The sequence below is a fragment of the Candoia aspera genome, chromosome 6 (assembly GCF_035149785.1).
Source record: "Candoia aspera isolate rCanAsp1 chromosome 6, rCanAsp1.hap2, whole genome shotgun sequence".
In the NCBI taxonomy this organism is placed as follows: domain Eukaryota; kingdom Metazoa; phylum Chordata; class Lepidosauria; order Squamata; family Boidae; genus Candoia; species Candoia aspera.
The window spans coordinates 60,058,244-60,083,096 of record NC_086158.1 but is presented as its reverse complement, the minus strand read 5'-3'; the positions used below and the strand labels follow the sequence as shown (position 1 = coordinate 60,083,096).

The following is a 24,853-nucleotide window of genomic DNA, read 5'->3' as shown; positions in this document are numbered from 1 at the left end:
GGAGCGCACCAGTGTTTCCTTAAAGGCAGCCGGTAACACCCCCTCTCTCAAGGATGTATTTACCATCGTCTGGACCCAACCACACATCACCTCCCAAGCTGCCTTCACCAGCCAGGAGGGACATGGATCTAGTTGGCAAGTGGTGGCATTTACAGTCCAGAGGATCCTGTCTACTTCCTCAGGTCCAACAGGATCAAACTGTTCCCAGATAACTGGGTAAGGTCATTAAGTACATTTAATGACTGTTCAAAGCTACAACAGTGTAAGAAAAAAAAACAGCTTTGTGACCAATCCTCCCATTTATGACCGTCGCAGCATCCCGCAGTCATATGATCACCATTTGGGTGCTTCGCAACCAGCTTCCAACAAGCAGAGTTAATTAATTAATTAAATGTGGAAGTAAAATCGTACGTCATGGTCACGTGACATTACACTTAACAACCACAGTGACTCACTTTACGACCAAATGGGAAGTGACATTTTAAGTCTGTTGTGGTCACGTGATTTTCTGCTTAGTGACTACAGCACTTAGCAACAGAGCTGCCAGTCCCAACTGTGGTCATTAAGGAAGAACTACCTGTATAGCACCCCCTTACAACCTTATGTTAGGTGACAGTGTGTTTCAGGATTCTTCTAACAATGAACATGGAGGTTAAAATAATAAATAATAAATTTGGTTTGCAGAGAGAGCATACTACCATAGCCAAGCAATAGGCTTTTTTAAAAGTTTGCTTAAAAAGTGGTACTAGTACGCATCCTGGTTATACCTTTTGGGCCCTGACACTTGCTTAACCATGCTAACGCTGCATATATAATCTGGTTTATAATGCTGTTAAATAACTTATTAATCATGGTTAATATGTTAGACTGTGACCCATATTGGACCATGTTACTTGTTGGGTAGCTTTGAACCAGTCATTCTCAACCCAGTCTATGATAAAATGAGGAGAGACACCCTATGTGGCACTGTGTTGAGTTCCCAAAAGAAAAATGGAATGTAAATATAATAAATAGCAACTTATTCATCGAGGGGTGGAGTTCTTTAATGAAATGCAAAATCAGAGTTACTGAATAATCTCCAGGCTGTAGCATACACTCCCATGAGAGCTTCATCTGAATATCATTCTCTATCTTTAGAAGAGCAGCCAAGTTATAGCTCTTTTGCCATATATTCTATTGATGATTTCAATTCATTTTATGTTCTATTTTGTGTTCTGCATCTTAATCACTGTTATTCACCTTGAATATACCACTGAATAAAAGGCAAAAGACAAATTAAATGAAAACATATATTTTGACTATTTTTGCAGAATAAGGCAGAATGTTTTTTCACTCCTCACAAAGACTATATAACATTCAACGACAACGCATGCACCAGAACCTCAATGACTATTAATTTTTTTTTTAAGTCTCAGAATTACGTTTTTTTCAAATACTTTAAAATGGAATGATACTGTAATGTTCTTCTATCGTTGCAATAAAGCCCAAGCAACAAAGTCAGAATAGATAACTCATATAATTACAACTTCATTCATAGAGCAATAAAGTACACTATAACTAAAGGATAATTTTTATGCTAATATTAGTTTGCCTTGGTCAGTATCAATGGTGGCTTCATTTTAGTAGTTGATGGAAATCTAGTGCATCTGTTTGTTTCAATGCTGAATACAATTTTGAGTCAAATAATGTCAGCCATAGATAAAAAGCCTCCAATGGCTTATATCTATAGTTGCAGTGGTACAACTCTACTTAAGGGATGCTCTAGTTGCAAAAGAAAAAAAAAGCCTGCAAGAAGAGTAATTCCCCCTTGCCCTTGAAGCTTCTTATAGCCTGTGACAAGCTACTTCAAAAACAATTTAGAAAATGGCAGAGGGGCTGAACAGAGAATTGGTGAAAATGGTCTCATTACCTCTTTCAAAAGAAAAGAGTTTAATCTCAGTATCTTCCACAGATGCAAAGAATCCTTCCATTCACAGAAGGAATAGATTCACCAGCTGTTTATTTCTTTACAAATTTTTTGTGCCATCACAATCCATCAACCAGCCTATATGCTCTCCAATTTGCTCTTGACAATGGGGAAATTACTGGCATGTACTTTGCAGTTCCTCTGAGGTGATGAAAATGCAATCTTGCCAACAGACTTCCACTTATGTAACATTGGTTTCATAACTAATTTCAGTCAGAAGAGATGAGCTGTTTCTATACATGATGTCCTTTGTGAGACTAGTTTGTGTGCAAGAAAAGAGAATGATTAGTATATCCAGCTACAGGATGAAGGATCAATTACTTTTATAATTTCATTCATTTTTAAAGGCAATAAACTTTTATTAGGAAATATCAGTTCTATTTTGTTGTTCTCCTAGCCCTGTCTTCTTTTGAAGGATGGCTTCAGATGAGCACTGTGTGCGCGCATGTATGTATTCACCCACATGCCCATACACAGAGATGTGCAGAGATTTATTAGAGAGGTGGGATTTCTAAGACTGGTATTCATTTGGAGAAGGGAAACCAGACTGATATATGAGAAACCTGGATATTTCACAGGATTTTCTATCATTTACTTGTATTCACTTGCCTTTTTTAAGGAGTCCATATTAAATGAGCCAGTTTAGTCTAGTGGTTAAGGCAACTGCCTAGAAACCAGGAGCCTGTTCTAGTCCTGCCTTACGCATGAAAGCCAGCTGGGTGACCTTGGGCCAGTCACTCTCTCAGCCCAACTCACCTCACGGGGTGGTTGTTGTGGGCAAAATAGGAGGAGGAAGGAGTATTAGGTATGTTTGCCGCCTTGGGTTGTTTATAAAAATAATAAAGGAGGGATAGTAAATAAATAAAATAAAAATATTGTTTTTTCTTATGGATACAGAAAATACTTAATTTCCTATCAGGCAAGTGTACTTATCTGATTAAAAATACATTACAAAGCATAAGCAAGATTTTAAAAAAATAGGTCATTGCACAAATAAAAGAAAGCTCCTGTTTTAATGGCACAAGTTACATTAGAAATTACATTAAAACAAGTCTACTAATCTATTTGCTATTTTCTATGGACCACTTTGTTCAGGCATTCACCCAAATGTATGAAGGTCTTAAAGTGGGTGGAACAATGGAACCATTCATGGGATCTTCCTTCAAGCATATATTCTGCTTCCTCTGTTTTGGACCTTGCTATGTTGCGTTCATTTGAATGTAAATGAAAGTATTCCTCATGATCATGGATGATGCTGAGTCTGCTGCTAAGATCCAAAACTTTGGGAGAAAGCAGCATTTACAGCCACGAAGTAGAAGGTGTAACAAGCAGAAAATTTCTGTGAAAATTAGAGAAAGGCATGTTGAATATTTAAGTTAAGATTGCAGAAGACCAAATTATGTAATACAGATATAAAGCAGATGAACGGACAGAGATGAATCTCTAATTAGGATTGTCAGTTATATAAAACCCCTTAATTTACATCAATTAATTTTATGAAGGACAGGCTGATTCCTCCAATCCTCTTTGAAACTAATAGATATCATTCCTTCTCATGTCAACTGAAAAAAAAAACCAGTTCCATCGGCTAAAGGACTTACTAAACAGTGTTTATCTAAAAGGAAACTAGTTTCTTTCTTTATTCAACTAGTATAGCTGCTTAACTCAAGATGGCTTTGGGTGGCATACAAATTAAAAACAATAAAACACTGCATAGCAAAACAAACAAAACAGATGGCAACTGAGAAAGCTAATCAATATACTAGCGCATCCCCTAAAGACAGACTCATTCAACACTCCAGCCCAATGCCTAAGAGAACAGCCAGAACCTTATGAAAGACCAATAGAGTTGGGGCCATCTGAATCTGGGGGGCATGTTGTTCCACAGGGGAACTACCATGACAAAGAAGACATGCTTCCTGGGTTCCAACAGATGACATTGCTTGATAGAAGGGACCTTGAGCATGCCAACTCTGTTGGATCTGGTGGGATGAGCAGAACTAATGGGAAACAGGCTGTCCTGCAAGTATCCTAGCCTTGTGCCATGAAAGGCTTTATAGGTGATAACCAGAACTTTAAATTGCACCTGGAAGCCTCCTAGAAGCCAGTGCAACTCACGAAGTAATGGTGTAACATGGGCACACTGAGGCACATCCACAACTATCTGTGCCACTGCATTCTGAACTAGTTGCAGCTTCTCAGTAGTCTTCAAGGGCAGCCCCACGTAAAGCATCAAGCAGGAGGTGGCTAAGGCATGAGTGATGGTAAGCAAGACTTTCCAGTCCAGGAATAGATGCAATTAGCACACAAGATGAAGTTGTGCAAAGGCTCTCTTGGCCATGGCTATCATTTCTTCTTCCTCAAGAAAGTCCCTAATAAAGTTATTTGTGTTTGGACAGATTTACTCCTTGTTTTCCTCCAGTGACACGCCAGGTGCTTTTTTGCTGTTTCATCTCCCAGAGCTCTTCAAAAACCAGTGGGTGCTCCAGGATCCATTAAGCAAGGAAAAGCTGCAAAAGTGCAATCCAATCTAAAGCTGCAGCCACCCATTCTTTCCAAACAGCAACTAAGGCCTTAGGTGCACCTAATACCTCAGGTGCTTGGGATGAACCAACTGAGCAGATCCAGCGTCCAGCAGGAGGGAGGGGAGCTACAGAAGAGTTCCAAGGCAATCTGTGAATAATCAGACTATGGCAGAATACTGATGTTAACATCCCCCATATCCAGGCCACACACTATCACCCCAATACAAAAAACAGAGCGTGCAATCTCTGCTGCGTGTCAGACCCTCGATGACTAGGTTCAGATCCATGGTTTCCATGTTGGCCATGAATTCCCAAAGCACCTCTGACCCTGCACCAAGGGAAGGCAGGCTGAAGTCCCCCAAGACTGTAAGTCTGGTGTATTCCACCATGAGTCTGGCCTCAGCTTCAAGGAGCCCAGACAGGAAAGACACTACACAGCTGGAAGGCTGGTACAGTAGCAGCAATACCATCTAATCCCTAGATCCCAGTGTCACAGAGGCTTACATCTGGTTATCAGTGGGGTGGCACCTCTAAAAGCCACAAAAGTCACTACCAGGATGTTAGTACTCACCCTTCTCCCCCAATAACCCAGCATCACCTGACCCACAACATCTCTCCACCAGACCATTGGGACTTGGCCATACTCAGATGGCAAATATATCTAATAGCTGATCAAACTGGTTCCCAGGCATCTTCTGCAAAGCACACAGTGACCCCCTCACTTAACTTACCAGTCCTCTAACACATCCATGTCCCCGCTATCTTTTTAAAGATAAACTGTTTCCCTAAACAATTAATTGAACAGGGGGAAGGAAGGGTTGTCTCAAATTCAGGACTGTTTTCCTTTCCAGGAAATATTAACATTAATTCAATTTCTTTTAATTCTCTTCTTGGAGTAAAATTAAGTACATCAACTTATTCCCAAATATATAAAAGCTATTAAGGCCACAACAAGTGACAGCACCTGGAGGATTTTATCTGGCTTTGAAAGGTACTGTAAGAAAGATTGGGTAGTATTAATACTTGGATAGGAAATCAGCAGAGAGAAAGCTAAGCTAGACTGAAAAATTGAACAAGATCCTAGAAGAAGGCAGTGGCAAACCATATCTGTATTTTTGCCAAGAAAACTTCTTGGACAAGTTTATGAGTCACCAGGTGTTGAGGCCAGCTTGAATAAGACTTTATTTTTATAAGCCATTACGGAAGAAAAGTAAAATACTTCATTAAGGTCTTAGACTAGAATATATTATGTAAGGTATATTTTAGTGTTAAGTCTACAATAATTCAGTGAAAAACAAATAAAAATTCCATAATTGTGTAAGAACTTTATCAGGATCGATCAACTGATACAAAAAAATACAAAACCTTTAGAGTTTAAATAATTATTCATTAGCCAAATGGCATTAAAAGGGGGGAGGTAAATGAATGAAAAAACTGTTTGATTTTAGAGTCAATATCTATACCCTCATATTTGATAAAGTGATATTAGGTTACAGTTAAGTGCTTTTCATAAGTTTGCTGGAAAGAAGGAACAAGCAAAAATAAGTATGGCTCCACCCACCTCTGAACACAGTGGATATTTCTCTTGTTTTGACCAACAGCCAGAGTACATGCCTGCCTTTCAATGGCAGGAGCCTCCATACCAGCAAGAGGAAGGAAGCTGCTACTAATGCTGCCATTGTTTATATACACAATTCAATGACAGTGTTGACAATTGGTTTTTGTATTTTATCTGCAGCATCTAGAAAACAATTATGCTGCCAAAAAAGAAAATGAAAACCCTTTTTATCTCTAATGTTCCAACTAAATATTCTTTGTATCCCACCACAGTGCAGCCCCTTCTACTGAACTGCCTCCAAGCTATGATCCCAGCTTGGTTGCTGAGAATATTCCAGCTAGTCCTACACAAACTTTTCTATGCAAATCAGAAATTTGAGTTGGGGGAATGAAGGAGAGCTGCACAATGCAATTTCATGCTCCCATCACACCACTAAAGGGAATTCATGTTTGTGATTCAAACATTCCAGAAATGAAGGGGAAAACACAGCTATGAGCATGTTTTGAGAAGTAATTTGTTCAACCGGATTTAGAATACAGTAGTACACAGACTATTATTTATTCATTATAAATTTACCATATTTATTTATTCAAAAATATGTGTCTGCCTCCATTACTGTATTTATTTATTTATTTGTCATATTTTTATTACCACCCATCTCCCCCACTCGGGGGACCCTGGGCGCTTCACAATAAAGCAATATAAAATACAATAAAATCAGAATAGTATCAATAAATATACATATACAATATAATAAAATCCAAGTGATGGCAGATCTAATTCCACTCAAAGGGGACCGGAACCAGTCCTGGCAGGACTAGGGAACCAACCAGCCTCAAGAGTGGCTCTTCCTCTCCCCACTCCAGGCATGGTGACAAAACCAGGTCTTCAGCCATTTCCTGAAGTCCAGAAGAGAGGAGGCCAACCTCACTTCCGGGGGAAGGATGTTCCAAAGGGCGGAAGCTGCTACGAACAAGGCCTACCTCCTGGACCCCGCCAGATGGAATCCTCTTGCAGACAGGGTCCGTAGCATGCCCTTTCTGCATGACCGGGTGGGACGGGTTGATGTAACGGGGATAAGACAGTCCTTTAGGTAACCTGGATCCATGCCATGTAGGGCTTTAAAGGTAATAACCAACAACTTGAATTGGACCCAGAAGCAAACTGGCACCCAATGCAGCTCGCGGAGCAAGGGAATAATGTGTGCTGATCTTGAGGCACCAAAAACTGCCCGCACAGCTGCGTTTTGGACCAGCTGTAACTTCCAGATACTCTTCAAGGGTAGCCCCATGTAGAGCACATTACAGTAGTCTACATGGGAGATGACCAGGGCGTGAGTGACTGTTCGAAGGGCCTCTTGCTCCAGGAAGGGGCATAACTGGCGCACAACATGAAGTTGCGCAAAGGCCCTCCTGGCCACGACTGCCACCTGCTCTTCGAGCAGGAGTCGTGAGTCCAAGAGGACCCCCAAGTTACACACCGGGTCTGTTTGGGGCAGTGTAACCCAATCCAGAACCAAAGATGGCAAGGGGCCGTTAACCCAGAGCCACTCTGTCTTACTAGGGTTCAGCCGAAGCCTGTTGTTCCCCACCCAGACCCCAACAGCCCCCAGGCACCTGGAAAGGGCAGTCAGAGCATCATCTACTTTCCCCAGGATGGAAATGTATAGTTGAGTATCATCAGCATATTGATGATACCTCATCCCATGGAGACGGATGATCTCGCCCAGCGGTTTCATGTAGATGTAAAAAAAGGAGAGGGGAGAGTACCGATCCCTGCAGCCCCCCACAAAGGAAGGACCGCGGGGCCGATCTCTCCTCCCCTATTAACACGAACTGGGACTGGGACTGGGACTGGCCCTGGAGGAAGGAGGTGAACCAGCACAACAGTACGCCGCCCACCCCCAACAGGATACCATGGTCGATGGTATCAAAAGCCGCTAAGAGGTCGAGAGCAAGGATGGATGCACTGCCTCCATCCTGCTCCCGCCAGAGATCATCCATAAGTGCGACCAATGCTGTTTCTGTCCCATATCCAGGCCTGAAACCTGACTGAAAGGGGTTTAGATAATCCACTTTCTCCAGGATCCCCTGGAGCTGCAGTGCCACCAGCTTCTCAACCATCTTCCCCATAAAAGGGAGGTGGGAGGCTGGACGAAAATTATCCAGCATGGTAGGATCCAGTGATGGTTTCTTGAGGAGGGGGCGCACCAGCGCCTCCTTAAAGGCCGTCGGAAACACCCCCTCCCACAAGGATGTATTTACCATCAACTGGACCCAACCACACATCACCTCCTGAGCTGTCTTCACCAGCCAGGAGGGGCATGGATCTAATTGACAGGTGGTGGCATTTACAGTCCGGAGGATCTTGTCCACTTCGTCAGGTCCAACAGGATCAAACTGTTTCCAGATAACTGGGTAAGTACGTTCCCTAGGCATCTCCCCAGACCCTGTTTCAAGCTTGGAGTCCAACTGAGAGCGAATCTGAACGATTTTATCCTGCAGATGCTCCGAAAACTCCTCAGCACGGCCCTGTAGATGATTTTCCGGGACCCCTTTCCCTAACAGGGATCGTGTGATCCTAAACAGGGCTGCTGGGTGGCATTCTGCGGATGCAATAAGAGCGAAGAAATACTGACGTTTCGCTGTTCTTACTGCCACAAGGTAGGCCTTAATTGCGGCTCTAGCTTGTGTTCGGTCGGGTTCAGTCTTTGTCTTCCTCCAGCAGCGCTCTAGACCCTCAATTCCTCCATAAACCAAGGGGAGTGTTGGGTTGAATGAGGCAAGAGAGGCCGCACAGGCGCGATCCTATCCAGGGCCCCGGCTGCCTCCTATTCCAGGCTGCAGCCAGGGACTCCACCAGACCATGCAGCAGGTCCTCAGGTATAACCCCCAGCTCCCTCTGAAACTGGGTCCATCAGTCGCTGGGGGCGGACCGATCGAATAGATCCTGCCTCCCTGCGGAGGGTGGTGGCATATGAGAATCTCAGGGTCACCAGGGCGTGATCTGATCATGACAAAGGGGAAAGATGTAACTCTCCCCTCAGATTACATTGCCACTGCTCTGACAAGAAAACCAAGTCTGGAGTGAGGTCACTATCTCGAGTCAGGTCCCGAATAATCTGAGTCAGGCCCATGCCCGCCATTGTGGCCATGAACTCCTGGACTGCGAGGCCCGCCCCAGGGATGGCAGGTTGAAGTCCCCCAGATCCATAAGCCTGGGGAACTCCACCACCAACCCCGAGACAGCCTCCAGCAGCTCAGGCAGAGAGGTTGCTACACAGCAGGGAGGCTGGTACAACAGCAACACTCCCAACTGCTCTCGGGCACCCTACTTGAAAAATAGGGTCTCACAACCAGCTACTTGTGGAGCAGGGCCCCTGAAGGCCACTAGAGACTCTCTGAGGGTAACTGCCACCCCTCCTCCCCTGCCCTGGCATCTCGGCTGGTGCCACACCCAAATCCGAGGCACATCTCCGACAAAGCCACTCCTCCTTCCAGGCCCAGCCAGGTTTCAGTAGTACACAGTAATACTCTGTACTCACGGGGTATCTGATTACTATCTGAATTTAAAGGTAAATAATTTGAGAAAATAGTCTTATTCTTCCTTTCAGTTGAATACATTACATGCTTTTTCAGCAAAACAGTTAAACCCAAAAATATGCAAAAATTAATAAAACTGAGCTTCTGAGGAACTATTTTTAAACCATGTAAAAATTACAAAATCAGGTAAGAAAGGAAACAAGTGATACTTTCTTTTAATAGATAATTAAGCTCAGTAATATACAAAGTTGTTTTTAATGTGACAGATTTGCATTTGAATCTAACCATAGAATAACGATATTCTAAAACAGATCCTAATCCTATTCAATTGTTGCTTTCCAAAAAGAAATAGAAGACAAACAGATTCCAGCAAGGTCAATAGTTTCAGCAACATTCAAAGAGGTCTAGTTATTGTTGCAAAAGAATGCAGAATATTTACAGATATAATAATAACTAATACAAATATGAAAACCTTTAATAGAGAAAATGTTCTGAAAAGAATGTTTACTCTACCTCCCAGTCCACCCTCAGGCTTTTCATTTAGTCAAGGTTGTGTTTGTAATCAGTGAATTAAGCAAAGTACCGAAATTTTAGAGCTCAGGACAAAATTATCAGAGTTCCACAATGCAAAGAAATAAAGCATTTTTTTCCAATTTTACTCCTCATGAAAACAATACCAAGTAGCCTGCTTTCCATAGAGAATGGTGATATAGTATTCTTGTTAACTTAGTTATCTCATACTGAATTTGCTTATAAAATCTTCATCTGATGCTACATTTAAGTCATGGAAAGCCAGGAATCAATTAATGGAAGCAAAGTATCAGCCAACAGCTGTGTTCCTCCAATGCTGAGCTTAATCCCAACATTTTTGTACTGAAGGGAATTTTGCCTTCATCCAAATTCCAATGTGTGTAGCAGATAAATATTCTATGCATTGTGGGGGGAGGGGTTCATGGATATTAGAAATTTACTTCATAGATCACAGACAAATCTAGATAAGGACTTTCAACTGTCACCACTTGCATCTACAGATCTTTGGAAGACAAGAAATAGCATATTATTTCCTTTAATCATATGTGTAAGAATGAAGACTCTGCACAATTTCTTCCTGGTTTATATTTTCTCCAATAATATTGTGTAAAGCAAAAACCATTTTATGTTTTACATGGAATTACATTCTAGGTTTTCAGTCCATTCTACTTCAGAATGCAGAGGGAAACTAGAAGTAATAATTTCCCCATAAAGAAATTCCTTATATACAGGCAGTCACACTACATGTTGTAGGAAGGGAGCAGTGTTCATTTACAGCGGCATAAAATCAGGAGTCTGGTAGCTCCTTTTCTACCAGACACCTCCTGATTTTTCTCAGTGGCTGGTAGGACATAGATGGCTCAAAAAAAAAAATCTAAGTAGGTTCAGTCCTGTATTGTATTTGGATGGGAGATCACAAAGAAATACTAGTGCTATAGGCTAACCTGAGAAATAGAAAAAAACATCCCAGAAGACAGCAATAATACACTACTTCTATACTGTTGCCAAGCAAACTACACGGACACGTTCATTTAGACAACAGGGATCAAGCGCAATTCTGGAAGACATCATTAATATACAACACAGTTACTGTCTCAGACAGGCTATACTCAGCCTCTGTGCCTGAAATACTAGTTTTCTGAATTAATGTAGCTTTTTATGAAAAGAAGTAATATGACTCTTCAGCTTGCAGTGATGTAGACCAGAACACCATCATCTAATTCTGCACAACTTGTGGAACATCTGATGCCACAAATAATCCAATTGCCCAATTATTTACTAATTTCCCTACCACATTTACTGAAATGTGGCTCTGTCAATTTTAATGTTTTCCTCTACTGGAAAATTTGTTTCCATTCAATATGCAAGGAAGTATCATAGATGTGAGTAATATTCTTCAGTTTATCTAAATGGCTAGGAAAGCAATTAAAATGTAGAAAGCAGTTACATAATTGGAACATTACTGATTTAAAGTTATAGTGTAGAAAAGTTGAAGATATGCTATACACTACAACTGTTCAAGAAATACCAGTTTGGCAAACTATAGAATTCCATTATCCCATTTGCCAGCTTACTGAAATGTCTATGAGACTGGGAGTATGGCAGGGGGGAATAGAGTTCTAAGGCTGCTATACCGTAAAGAACTGTAATTTGTGAGACTAAAACACATCTGTCTGCAACAAAAACACAGCTGTAATAAAAATGTACTGATTATTTTTCTGACAAACCTCTTTTGAAGTAAAAGTTAATAGGAAGCTTGCGTGTTGCATTAAACAACAAGCTTCAAGCATAATTTATATTTGCAACAACGCATATAGGCCACACATAACCCAAGCATTATTAAGAAATAAAATGGTAAACGGCTTTATTCTAGTGACTCTCACGCACCCTCCCCAACCCACACGGCAACTCCCATGGACCTTCGCACACCTTCCCCAACCCGTGCGTCTCATGGACCCTGTCATGAGCACTGATGGTGACCAGGAGGGGGCCCCTATCCAGGGGGGAAAACGCATGCGTAGTAGGGAGGAGTTGAACAGTCATTCAAAGAGACACAGATCAGACCCGCCTTGACTTTGGGGGTTTATCTGTATGAGTTTTCTCACGCTTCTTCAGTTTGTTAGGATTTTCTGTCTACCGTAGCAGTAATAAAACACTAGAGACATCCTTCGTCTCAGGGTGGTTCCTGACTGTTAGGACCCTCCCCGACCCTCCCTCGTACCCTCCCCTGCACCCCCCTTTGCTCCCTCCCCCACTTGGCAGCAGCCACTTACCTACCTGCAGTCCTGGGACTTGCAAAGTCTTGCTGGCTTCCCCACTGACTTTGGTTGTGGGAAGCTGAAGTTGCCTCACCTAACAACCATGGGATTCAGTTAACAATGGCAACTGGGACTGCAGGGATTGCCGTCACTAAGTAATGTGGTTGCACTTTACGACCACTTCACTTAGCAATGGAATTTCTGGTCCCAACTGCCATCGTAAGTCGAGGACTACCTGTATATACAACTATACTAAATTGCATTTCTGCTGCTACAATGAGCTTCAAAGTCTCAATTACATTTCCCTAACAAATTTTCAACACATCAAGAAATATTTTTGGACTACTCTGTAGGGTTCTCATATACTTGCCCACAAACCAATGTAACAACACTGTTACTTTGCAAAATACCCAATGCTATCTCTCAACCACAGTCCTGCTTTTTCATTGGCAGGATAACCTGGGGATTCAATGAACTTCTTTACTGCATCCCAGTTATACAATAAAGCATACTCATCTAAAAAATAAAGTTGCTTCTCCTCCTTTAATCTATTTTTCTCCTGTGAACTAGGGCTTCTAAAAAAATACCAGCAGCAATTCTTTGCTTCTTCTAAAATTCGAAAGGAAGTAACACTAACCTTAGTTTTTTCAGAAAGAGCTTGAAGAAACAACAGTGGGATAGATTTTCATCCCACAACTGTGAGAGGAAATGTTAACAAAATACAGCTTGCTCAGCATAAGGCCACAGAGAAGGAGACCGCCTCTACATAGATTTACAAAAATTGTCAATAGTACCTTCCTGTTGCATCTTCTAGAAGCTCAACAGGCACTATTATCCCTAAGAAAGAGATATATTCCCATCAGATTTTTGCAGGATGCAGCAGCAGAAAACATTGGGGAAGAGAGAGGTTGCCCCTCTCTCTCTCTCTCTCTCTCTCTCTCACACACACACAAAAGGAAAAAAAAATGTATTCCATTCATATATTACTTCTTCTAGGTACAATCCACTATCCTTACACTTTCCTTGTTGTTTACTAACAGGATAAAGCATCTAAGGTACAGCAGCCAGTTATTAATGAAAGCATGTTCACAAGAGCATACCTTTGTAGAATGTTACACACGAGACAACAAAATTCAGGTTTCATTTATACCTATTTCTCCATAGCATCAATACCAGTATTTTTGTGGACATAAAAATACAAACTATAAAATCTATCCATAGATATTATGATTCTAGAATGAAATCTAGCACTAGTTTCTGACGCTAAAAGAAACTCATCTTTGAGCAATATAGTGTAACAAATATATGGTAATTTCTCACACCCATCTTTCTTTCAAGATACTGGAACAAGCCTTTCAGTGCATAAATGAATATAAAATGTGTAGACCTATTTTTTACTGTAATTAACTTGAATCTGTAATAATCATGACAGACCAATTCACAAGAGATATTGCTTGCCAAAGTATTATTTAAAAATGAACTAAAGAAAGCCAGAGGACAAGCCAAGAGAATCTAAAGTAGGCTGACCTCACTTCTGAAATATTTAAGGTGTGTATACTATTCTCTCTTTTTCAGCAGTACAACAAATACTATTTCATTAGTGGAGAAGAATTTGTCTAGCTTTTACAATAACATGAAGCACGTGAAACAACTGAAGAGAAGGAAATCTTTAAGAAATGGTAGTAATTAGGATTATGCAAACCATTTGGAAAGAAGTGATTCACAAAGCACGTTAGCACAATTGAAGCACCTTTCTTCAGAGCATGAAAGCGATTGTATCCTTTGGAGTATCATGCCACAATTTCAAAACTTGTTCCTGAAGTACCTCTGCATGCATGTGCGTACACAGATACTTCCTGCTGTGATAACCAGCAAAGCACGTGTATATAAACACACAGAAAGCCAGGAACACCCTCCAAAGTTATAAAGCTCTGATGAAAGGTATATACTCACAAGAACATGTTTTGTAAGGCATCTCTTTTAAATGCTTTGCAGAGCCGTATTAGTAACCTGCTCTCCAAAAAGCTGCCTTTTCATATAATATTGATATTTCCATGTTTCCCCTGCAGTTTTCTATTCAGCACCTTTATTTATAACCCCAAACTAAGTTTATAGCTACAAGAATTCTCATTAATATTTTATAGCCACATATTACTAATACATAATATAAACATATACTACTAATGGCTGAACTTAAGCCATTTCAACCTTTCATAGTATATTCATGAATGTCTATTTATATGTATATATTTTTCTTTCCCATCATCTTTTGATCAAGTCATGAAAACACAATTCATCATATACTGAGGAACAATGATATAGCAACAGCCATCTATTTTTCAATTCTTTATTAATTCAACAACATGAAGTGACACATTACTTTGACAGAAGCATTGGCAAAGATCAGATATATTTTGTCAGTCACAGGTAACTTGAGAGTGGAGGTTCCTACCCCAATAGGCATAACAAACTGAGCGTTATTTTAACTATTCCTTCAGGCTACACAAATATTTAATTGTTTGTACCTGTATGAAGCTGAATTTTGCCAATAAGTCCCTCGATCAAACCCAGACAAACTGGATTCCAAGCCAAAAGAAGATCAGTAGCTGTAGACGAAGCGGAAATGAGTTAGACACATAAAGATAAAACTTAAAATATGTCTTATTCGTATAACTTGAATAAACATTTATTTTATTATTTATCTAGAAAGTTAGGTTTCTATTAGCCAAGTTCATGTAAACATGCTAGATATACTTTGCTCCATTTAGTTAAAAACAATTTCCTTTAAGAAGAGAACATTATATAATTCTTGATCTAATACCCCGACTGAAATTAACAATAAAGTTGAATTTGTTTTCCACAGCCAAGGCCTTTGGAAGACCAATTCAAAGGCTTCCTTGTCCATTTACCAACAAGATGGTGGTTCTTAATTAAAGTATGATTAACTCCTTGGGAAGTCCCATTTCATAATAGGAAAATATATTCATTCTTTCCTAATTCAGTTATGAAGAAAGGTGTATAAATTGTATGAAATATAATTTCGTAATAGGAAAATATATTCATTCTTTCCTAATTCAGTTATGAAGAAAGTTGTATAAATAATAGCAATGTTAACTAGCTGGGCATAGATACTTCAGAATAAAGAAAATGGAACTCAGCCATTTCCACATAATATTCCACATAATATTGAACAAAATAGGATACTTGGAGAACCAACAAGTCTTAGTTTGTCTGTAAAAGTTCTGCCAATATTTTTATTTCCTATTCTCACCAACTAACTTGTTTAGTGTTGCTAGCAGAAAACATGTAAATGGGTGGTTCTGAGTTTTGAATTCCTACTTCAGGTTACTCCAAGGAATTCAATACATGATGATTCAGTACTATATATGCAAAGCTTCCCCTAATCTTTATTAATATACTTTTTCTAGCTATAATTAGATATTCTTTAAAACAATTGAAGCCTAACCCCTAGAAATAAAAAAGCACTTTATTGGAAAAAAGGAATTCTGGGGAAATAACAAGGAAAGCAACACTTCAAGCACAGAGAATCTAAATAAAATCAAGTCTAACTGAACTAGTTATTACCTGCTTGCACAAGCAGATCTTGAGAATTACTGAATTACAGAGATGGAAGACACCATCAAATCTAACATCCTGCCCACTTCAAGAATCCAGATTACAACATCACAGGCAGATAGCTATAAAACTGTCTAACCTCCACTTGCACACATCCAGTGACAGGGAGCTCACTGCCTCTCTGGATAATTGGCTCTACTGTCAAACTCTTACCTACTGCTATTAAGGTTTTTTCCTAATATATAACTGAAATCTGCCTTCCTATAACTTAAATCCATTATTCCATTTTATTCAGATAACTGAGGAGCGCTATCATATCACCCCTTCACTCATCTGTCTCAAAGCTAAATATTCCCAGATCCTTCCATTTCATTCGCTAAGACTTAGTTACTAGTTCCCTGATCATCCTCACTGCCTTTTTCTAAACTTGTTTCAAGTTCTCCAAATTCTTGATCAAGTATGATCCCCCCAACTGAACACAGTACTCATGATAGGGTCTGTCCAAAGTAGAATAAAATGGAGCTTTTACTTCCTGTGAATTGGAAACCATGCTTTTGTTAAAAAAGCCTAAAACTGCATCTGACTTTTTTGTAGCCACATTACACTGCTGACTCATATTCAGTTTGTACCTATTCCAATTTTTTTTCACAAGTACTATTAATGAAAGTATTCCCCAACCCTTTCTAATGCATTGTTGTTTCCTAAGTGAGGAACTCTGCATTGCCTCTGTTAATTTTATTGTTTAAGCCCATTTCTCTAACTTCTCAAGAATATTTTAAATTTTATTTCTGTTTTCCAAGGTATTATCTATCAGAACCAATTTTGTGTAACTTGAAAATCAGATACACGTTCCCTTCCTCTCTGGAGCTATTAATAAAAAATATTAATAGGGGGACATCAAACTAAACCCTGTGGCATCTCAGTACTTCACTGCAGTTTAAAAGGACCTTTCTCTGAGCACAATTTTCAGCTCAGTTATGTATCCTCTTAATTCTCATACCATGCAGTCCATATTTAAATAGTTGCTAATTAGAATGTCATATGACGCATTATCAAATGCTTTGCTAAAGTCAAGATCAATTACGTCTATTATTCTCACAGTGGATTAAGGAAATTGCCTTATCAGAAAGTAAGAAATTCGTTTGTCAAAAATTGTTATTGACAAAACCCTGCTGACTTCTAGTAATTATCAGAATGTTTTCAAGGTGTTTTCAATCAATCGCTTTATGATCTGCTCTAGAATCTTCCCAGATAGCACTGTCAGACTGACTGGTGTATAATTATCTGGGTCTTCCTTTTCCCCCTTTTAAAAGAGGGACATTTGCTCTCCTCCTGGGACTTCGCTAGTTCTCCCAGATTTCTCAAAGATCGTATGTTAGTATGTCAGTATCATGAATGGGATACATAATAAGACAAGAAATTGCTGTCTTACAATACATCACAGTCAGATAGATTGTGGAATCCTAGAGCTGGAAAGTATTCCCAGAGATCATCTAGTCTTACTTGTTGTAGGATCTGATAAAGTCGCTGCCAGGAATGGGCAGGTGACTGGCACCTTGGATTGTATCACTCCTATGTGGCCTCTCCCTGTGCACCAATCCCAGAGTGCATCTTGGTTTATTGAGCAGCTCTGGGAGATGAAGTGCCAGAAGAGATGCCTGGAGTGCCATTGGAAGAAGACTCAAAGCAAGTCTGACTAAACAAAAGAGCCATATTAGGGATTACCTCATGAGGGCAGCAAAACGTCAGTATTTCTCTGCTTCTATTGTGTCTACTGATAGCCATCCAGCAGCCCTGTTTAGGATGACCCAGTCCCTACTGGGTAGGGAGGGCCCCCCAGAACATCTGAGCCATTTTTTAGATTATTCTGGCTATCTGGCAGAAAAAGTCACTGAGGTTCGCAATGCCTTGGACTCTGACTGGTTAGGAAAGGCTGAGGTGCCTGGGGTAATCTGGTGCTATGATCTGGGATGAGTTTGAGCTGGTAACTCCTGAGGAAGTGAACAGAACTCTCTGTATTGTCAGCTCGGCCACCTGTTTACTGGATCCAGGTCCTTCCTGGGTTGTAAAAGCAGCCAGGAAGGTCACCTGCAGTTGGGTCCATGGTGTAGTGTTGGCCTCTTTGATGGAGAAGATGATGCACCCCCAGCCTTGAAAAAAGTGGTGGTGCATCCCCTCTTCAAGAGGCCATCATTGGACCCAACAGTCTTCAATAACTATCGACCAGTCTCCAACCTTCCCTTTCTGGGGAAGGTTGTTGAGAAGGTGTCCACTTTGTGGCTGATGAGAACCCTAGATGACTGAGACAGCTTTGGTTGTGCTTCTTGATGACCTATGGCAGAGCCAAGATGGTGGTGCATCCATCCTTGTGCTCCTTGATCTCTTGGCAGTTTTCAATACTGTCAACCATCATATCCTTCCAAGCTGGCTCTGTGGGCTGGGATTGGGGACACCATATTATGGTGGTTCTCTTCCTTTCTCCAGGGCCGGTTTCAGTCGGTGTTGGTTGGTGGGGAGAGACTTCCCCTGGGCCTCTCATTTGTAGGGTGCTGCAGGGTTCTATTCTCTCTCCCTTTTTTTTCAACATCTATATGAAACTGCCAGTTTGGGGTTTTGTACCATCAGTACACTGATGATACCTAATTATATCTTTCAACTCCAGGCCAGGCAAATGAGGGTGTCAAGGTTCTGCCCCAAAGGTGGGAGGCTGTGCAGGTTTTGGATGGAGATGAACCGTCTCCAACTCAATCCTACCAAGACTGAGTGGCTGTGGATGTTTGGACCCCCCAGATCTGGGAATATTCCAACTCTGACCTTGGATGGGGTGGCACTCCCCCATTCAAGGGTGCTGTGCAATTTGGGGATATTCTTGGGCTCACAGCTCCTGCTTGATGAGCAGATAGCAACTATGGCCAGGAAGACCTTTGCACCAGTTGCACTCTTTCCTAGATCGGGGGGCCCCCGATCGGGGGTCACTCATGTCCTGGTCACCTCACAGCTTGACTACCACAAAGTGCTGTACATGGGGCTGCCCTTGAAGACCACCCAGAAGCTTCAGCTGGTCCAGAATGCAATGGTGCAGACAGCAAAAGGTATACCCATGTGACACCTCTGCTTTGCAGGCTGCACTGGTTACCAGTCTGCTTTTGGGTGCAATTCAAGGTGCTGGTCACTACCTATAAAGCCCTAGATGGCATAGGGCCTGGTTACTTGAGGGGCCACCTGTCTCCCATAGTATCTGCCTGGCCAGTTCAATCTGGCAAGGTTGGCACACACTGGGTTCCAACAACCTTTTGGGACCCCGGAAGCAAGCCTTCTCTGTAGCAGTGCCTTCTGGAATGAGGTTCCTCCCAAGATTCAAATGGCCCCCACCCTACTGCTATTTTGAAGGGGCCTGAAAACATGGCTCTTCACCCAGCCATTTGGCAAGGACAATTGATGCCCCCTTTTTCCTTTCCCTTGTTCCCATCCAGGTTTGTTTTCTTTGCCATCTTGTTTCTTTCTTTTGTATTTCTGTATTATTTGTTTTAACTATTTTTAAAATAGCCTAGAGTCACTGGGAGTCAGAGGGCACATAAATTTAATAAATTAATATTATTATAAGGCATTTCAGACCTTATAATGGTCTGAAATGCCATTTACAATGACTTACAATGACTATCCACCCTCTCTTTGAAGATCTTCAGAGAAGGGCAACATACTTGTCAGCCTTACCAGGTAAACCAGATAGGAAACACAAACAGATACAGTAAGCTAATTCTACTTTATTGCAAAGCTACATTAACAGAATCTTGCAAGTCTGAAAGTACAAATTTCCCGCCATCTCCTTTACAACCCAAGAAACTAGGGAGGGTCCCTTCTGAGCCTTTTGCTCCACTGATTATCCAGCTGTGGGTTATGCCCTCTCTTATCTAACCATTCCCTTCACCCTGTCTCCCAAGGTCTTTCCCACACACCATTACAATACTATTTTATGAGGCAAGCTATTCTGCTTATGGTCAGGAAATTCGTATTTAATCTGAATCGGCTTCCCCATAGTTTCAACCAATTAATGCTGGTCTACCCTCTAGGGCAACACAAAATAAGTTTTCCTGTATATGACAACATTTTAGATCTCTGTCATGCTCCCCGATCAAATGTTCCCAGAACATCTTATCGAACTCGCATCCATCTTGCAGCAACCCGTGTCAACCTGCGAGTAGACCAGCAGGGAGGGGGAACATGGTTGGAGTGTGAATCATCTTGTTTGGGCTAGCTGCTCTTCTCACCAAGGTCATGTGCGAAGAACCATTACAGCCATCTGTTGGCACGAGAAGGAGGGGGCACATACCTAAGGGGGCAGTGCAGGGGAAATTGAAGTTACTGTGATTTTAAAATGTAGAAACGTGTGGGAAATTCCATCTGCAACTTTTTCTCTGTACTGAACGCTACGCTTCATTAAAATAGATTTATAAGCAGAAGCTTATGAGTCGTAATTAAATGAATGCACAAGTGTTCCAGTCATCACAATATCTGAGGACTGCTATCATATCTCACCTCAGTTTCTATTTAGTAGACTAAATATTCCCAGTTTTGAGCCATTCCTCATAGTCCTTGATTTCGAGTTCCCTTATCATCTTGGTAGTCCTTATTTGATTTTGCTACAATTTGTCAGTCTTTTTAGACTGCAGGGCCCAGAGCTGAACAGTTTTCTAAGCGTGGCCTGAACAAAGCAAGGCAGAGTAGACAATTACTTCTTGTGATTTGGATTCTATATATCTGTTAGTATATCCCAAAGCAGCAGCTAGCTTTTTAGCCAGTGCATCACACCATTTGCTCCTGTTCATCTTACAATCAACCAGAACACCCAGATATTCTTTTACATGTACTACTGTCAAGCCAAATCTCCCCCTTCCTAGTGCCTTTCATTTTTTCCTGCAGACGCAGAGCTTTACATTTCTCACAGTTAAATTTCATTCTGTTCATTTCAGCTCACGGTTCAAGCTACTCTAGATTTTTTTAAGATCTCCTCTTTCCCTTCTAAAGAGAACCCTTCTGGTTAGAAGCTACTTTTCCAAGTTTTGTGTCATCTGCAGATCTGATAATCATTCCCTCAATTCTTCATCCGGGTCATTGATACAAATGTTGAACCACAAAGAACCCCGGAAGGAGCCCTGTAATACTCTGCTCAGTGTCCAAGCTAATGCAGAGCCCTTTGAGAACTCCGTAGCTGTGGTCACCCACCCAATCATGAATCCTTCTAACAGCTGTATCATCAAACCAGTATTCTACCATTATACTAATGAGGACAGGATGAGCTGAGTCCTTTGCTGATCTTTAATTCTGTTGAGGCAGGTCCACAAAAGGTACAACAGGGACAAGACTCTTTAAGGAAGAAGAAAACTGGCTGCCTAATATTCACTACTTTGAAATGCAGATGATAAAAATGGATTACCCTCTAAGTTCAGAATACTATTTTCGAATTCCTTATGAGCAATTTCTACAAGTTGCTCTTCTGACATATATGTTTGAAGTTGACTAAGGTATTTGTACTTGGCTCAAAGTACAGGAGTAAGCTATATTACGTACTAGGCATTCTTACTATATTCGCAAACATAATTAGACAAACCTGTTCTCCCATTCTAGAAAAAATACAAACTCCAAGTACTTCAACTTAACATTGTTGGGGATGAATGATAGGAATGGCAAACTTGGCCATCATTGTTAGAATGCTTACAAAAACAGTCTGAAAATCAATCAACTATGCCAAGCCAGTATAGCAAACAAAAACAACCATTTTAGCTTTCATTCTTGTTACTTCATTAGCACAAATTCTAAACCCAAAAATGAACCAAAAATGTGAACAGACTATCATCGAAGCAAAAAAAACCTTCAGAAAAGGATAATAAAAGAACAAGCATATTGTCATTTCAATCTGGGTTTCACTCTTACTCATGACTCTGCCCAACCAGCAGGAATTCACTGCCTAGTCAAGTCTCCTATCACAGATAATGATAATGAGCTATGATCCTTCCTAAAGTGTTCAGAAACCAACTTGCAACAATGTCAGAAAAAAAAACAGCAGCAACAAAGCACCCATCAAGAGCTCTTTGTAGGTCATATCAGCAATCCATTATTGACATTTCTTCAAATCATGAGACTGCACAGGTCTTGCCCATCTGAACTATTACAGAGATGAAAGATTTAAAAACAACCACAATGAACTGCATGCTTGTATGGTGAGAACCTTTAAAAAAAACCTAAAAAAAACAAAACAATCCATTCCAGACCTAGCTTAAGACATTATCTTCCCATTTACTATTCAGTGTCAAGCACCCACTTTCTTCATCCAGCTTCTCCAACCAACTTCCTCAACCCTTCCTTCCATAAAGTAGAATAATTAACTATGTGGTCACTTCATTTTCCAGGGCCCTACCTCTACCCTGCTGGTTCTGCAAAGAACCTTGCCATTAATCTACTAAATCACCATAAAGTTGCTAAACATATGTTTATGAACCTCATCAAACATGTTTAATAATTTTACTCTCCACCCTGTGACTGCAAAGAGTAACTAACTATTCTGTTGGTGGCCCTGTCAGCTTACCAATGGAAAACCACAAATTTGTTGTGCAGAAGAGCTGATCAAAACCCTGGGGGAGGTACAGAGTAAAGTGAGGCACCCTCTCTCACTTTACAGTGCAAGTCCCCCAGCCTGATCAGCTGTTCAGCAGGTTTGTTATAAGTGTGAATTTAGTGCATTTTAAAAGAATAGCAGAGGGAAACAACAGCTGATCATCAGGCTGGGGGAGCTGTGTGGTAAAGTAGGAAAGACAGCTGTTTAAAAATCCGTCTTATATTCTGCATTAGGCAATTTAAAAAAAAAAAACTCAGCAGGCATCCCACACAGCCTGCAAATAACTGATCAGCAGCTGGTGAAGGTGGGAAGCAAATGAAGAGGGCTGGTCCTTTCAAAACCCCAGCCATGCAAATGCCAGGTAGCACCACTGTAAAGCTGGAGAGTTGGTCATCATAGAAAATACCTAATGGATTTTGAGAGAACTGGCTCTTCTACTTTATTGTGCATCTCCCCCAGGTTTCTCTCCTGCTTTGACGCCCGTAGGAAGGCAGAAGAGGTGGATCAGCCATCTTTCAAAACTCACTCCTAAGCCCCATCACAGTTCCACATTACTGTTTTGATTGACAGATGGATTCCAATCAGCTGCTGTCAAGAAAGCAGCCAGCAAAGCCAGAGGATTTCACTTTTCATACTGCTTAGGACACTCTAGAGTTGCAAAAGCAGGACACTACCATATGGCAGTAAAAAGAAGAAGGAGAGACAATAGATGCAAAGTAAGAATTAGCAATGGGAATTAATTCTATGCTGGTATAGCATTCTACCAACTCAAGGACAGGTAGGTAGCTCTTTATCTCTGCTATAAACAGAGGCTCTAGATCTCTCTTCCAAACAGCATATAGAATCTCTTACACATATATACAACCAATTATGTGCTCACTCAACTCACAATTTGATTTAACATTACACCCATTAAACCCTGTCTCTGCAACTTTATTACTGTTGCAGAAATAACCTGTTACAACAGTTCAAATACTAAAATAAAGGAAGAAAATAAATCCAGATAACAGTATTTTGAATAGGCATTTGGTATCTCCACCGTAAACCACAGAACCCCTGCATTTCTAATAGTCAAGCATAGCAAGCCCAGAGATATTGCACAGGAGTTCCACAGTTCACGCCAGAAAAAGGCAGGCAAGGATGGTCCAACATTATCATCCTGGGAGAAGGTATTAGGAAAGGATAGGCTCCATAAGATCCAGTGTATCACAAGGCCCCTTACTTGTTTGCTCTGTAAAATACCTCAGGGATCTAAAGATCACTTCGGGACTGATCATGGCCTCCTCCAAACATCCCACATGTTCTCATTTCTCCACCTCAGGGAAAGCGAAGAGGCCTTGCCCCCTCCTCTAAATATCTGCTGCTCGGCACTTATCACCAGCCTCATCCTCCCCCTTCAGACAACACAGGACACCTACAGGTGAGTCAACCTGCAGTCCTTCGCCCAGCGGATCGATAGCCCTCTCTCCTTACTCGGGTGGCCCGAGAGCCACATTTCCCTTCAGCAGCCTGCGTACTCCTCAGCAGGTGCACTTCCTCCTTCCAGCCGCCCCGACTCCGAACTCGCTGTCTCTCCCGGAGCCGACAAAGCCCCGGCGACGCCAGGTTTACCTCGGAAGAGTTCTGCTCCCGCTCCCCACGGGCTGCTGCTGCTGCTACTGCCGCCGCCGCGCCCGCCCCTTTCCAGCCACCGGCTCCGGACTAACTCACCGGGACGGAGCTGCAGGCTGCCGTCGGTGCGGCTACACCAGAGCGCCCGGTCCCCTTGCTGCAAAATGTAGTGATCCTTGGCTTGGAAAAGCTCCATGGCGGGCGGGCGAGCGAAAGGAAGGCAGTCAGCAAGCACTGGTACGGAGAGAGCGCCACCGCGCTCAGCCAGCCGCTGCCGAACACGCAGCAACCGGACCTGCCCTCCGCAGCCGCGACCCAACCCTCTAAACCGCAGCTATTCTGGGAAGAACCGCAGAAACACACACAACATCCTTCACCGCCGCTGCTCTTGTTGGTTCTGCTCCGGCCCGACGGGTTCCGGCGCGCGCATACCGGCGGACACGTGACCATAGGCTTCCCTTCTCCCTCCCTTTTCTTTAAAGAGAAAGCACTGCCTTACTTGGCGGACAGCCTCATGCTAACAGGGGTGGCGGTGGCAGAGATAAATCAATATATTTACGTGTTTTGGTTGATTGGTTAGGGGCTTAGGTTAATATCCGTCTCCCTTTTAGGAACTCAAGGCAGGTTATATAGAGCTCTCGTTTTTTTCTGCAGAACAACAACCCCGTGAGGT

General features: G+C 41.6%; 1 protein-coding gene across 1 annotated transcript in view; it reads right to left on the bottom strand.

Moving 5' to 3' along the window:
• The window catches only part of INPP5F (inositol polyphosphate-5-phosphatase F), a 54,522-nt gene extending 30,097 nt beyond the window's left edge, over positions 1–24,425 (bottom strand). Inside the window, exons 1-2 of the mRNA XM_063307240.1 lie at positions 24,280–24,425; positions 14,906–14,986 (exon numbers count right to left, since the gene is read on the bottom strand). Of these exons, the coding sequence (XP_063163310.1) occupies positions 14,906–14,986; positions 24,280–24,376 (178 nt within the window). The 5' untranslated portion in view covers positions 24,377–24,425. The remainder of the gene's footprint in view (positions 1–14,905; positions 14,987–24,279) is intronic.
• Positions 24,426–24,853: the final 428 nt, after the last annotated feature.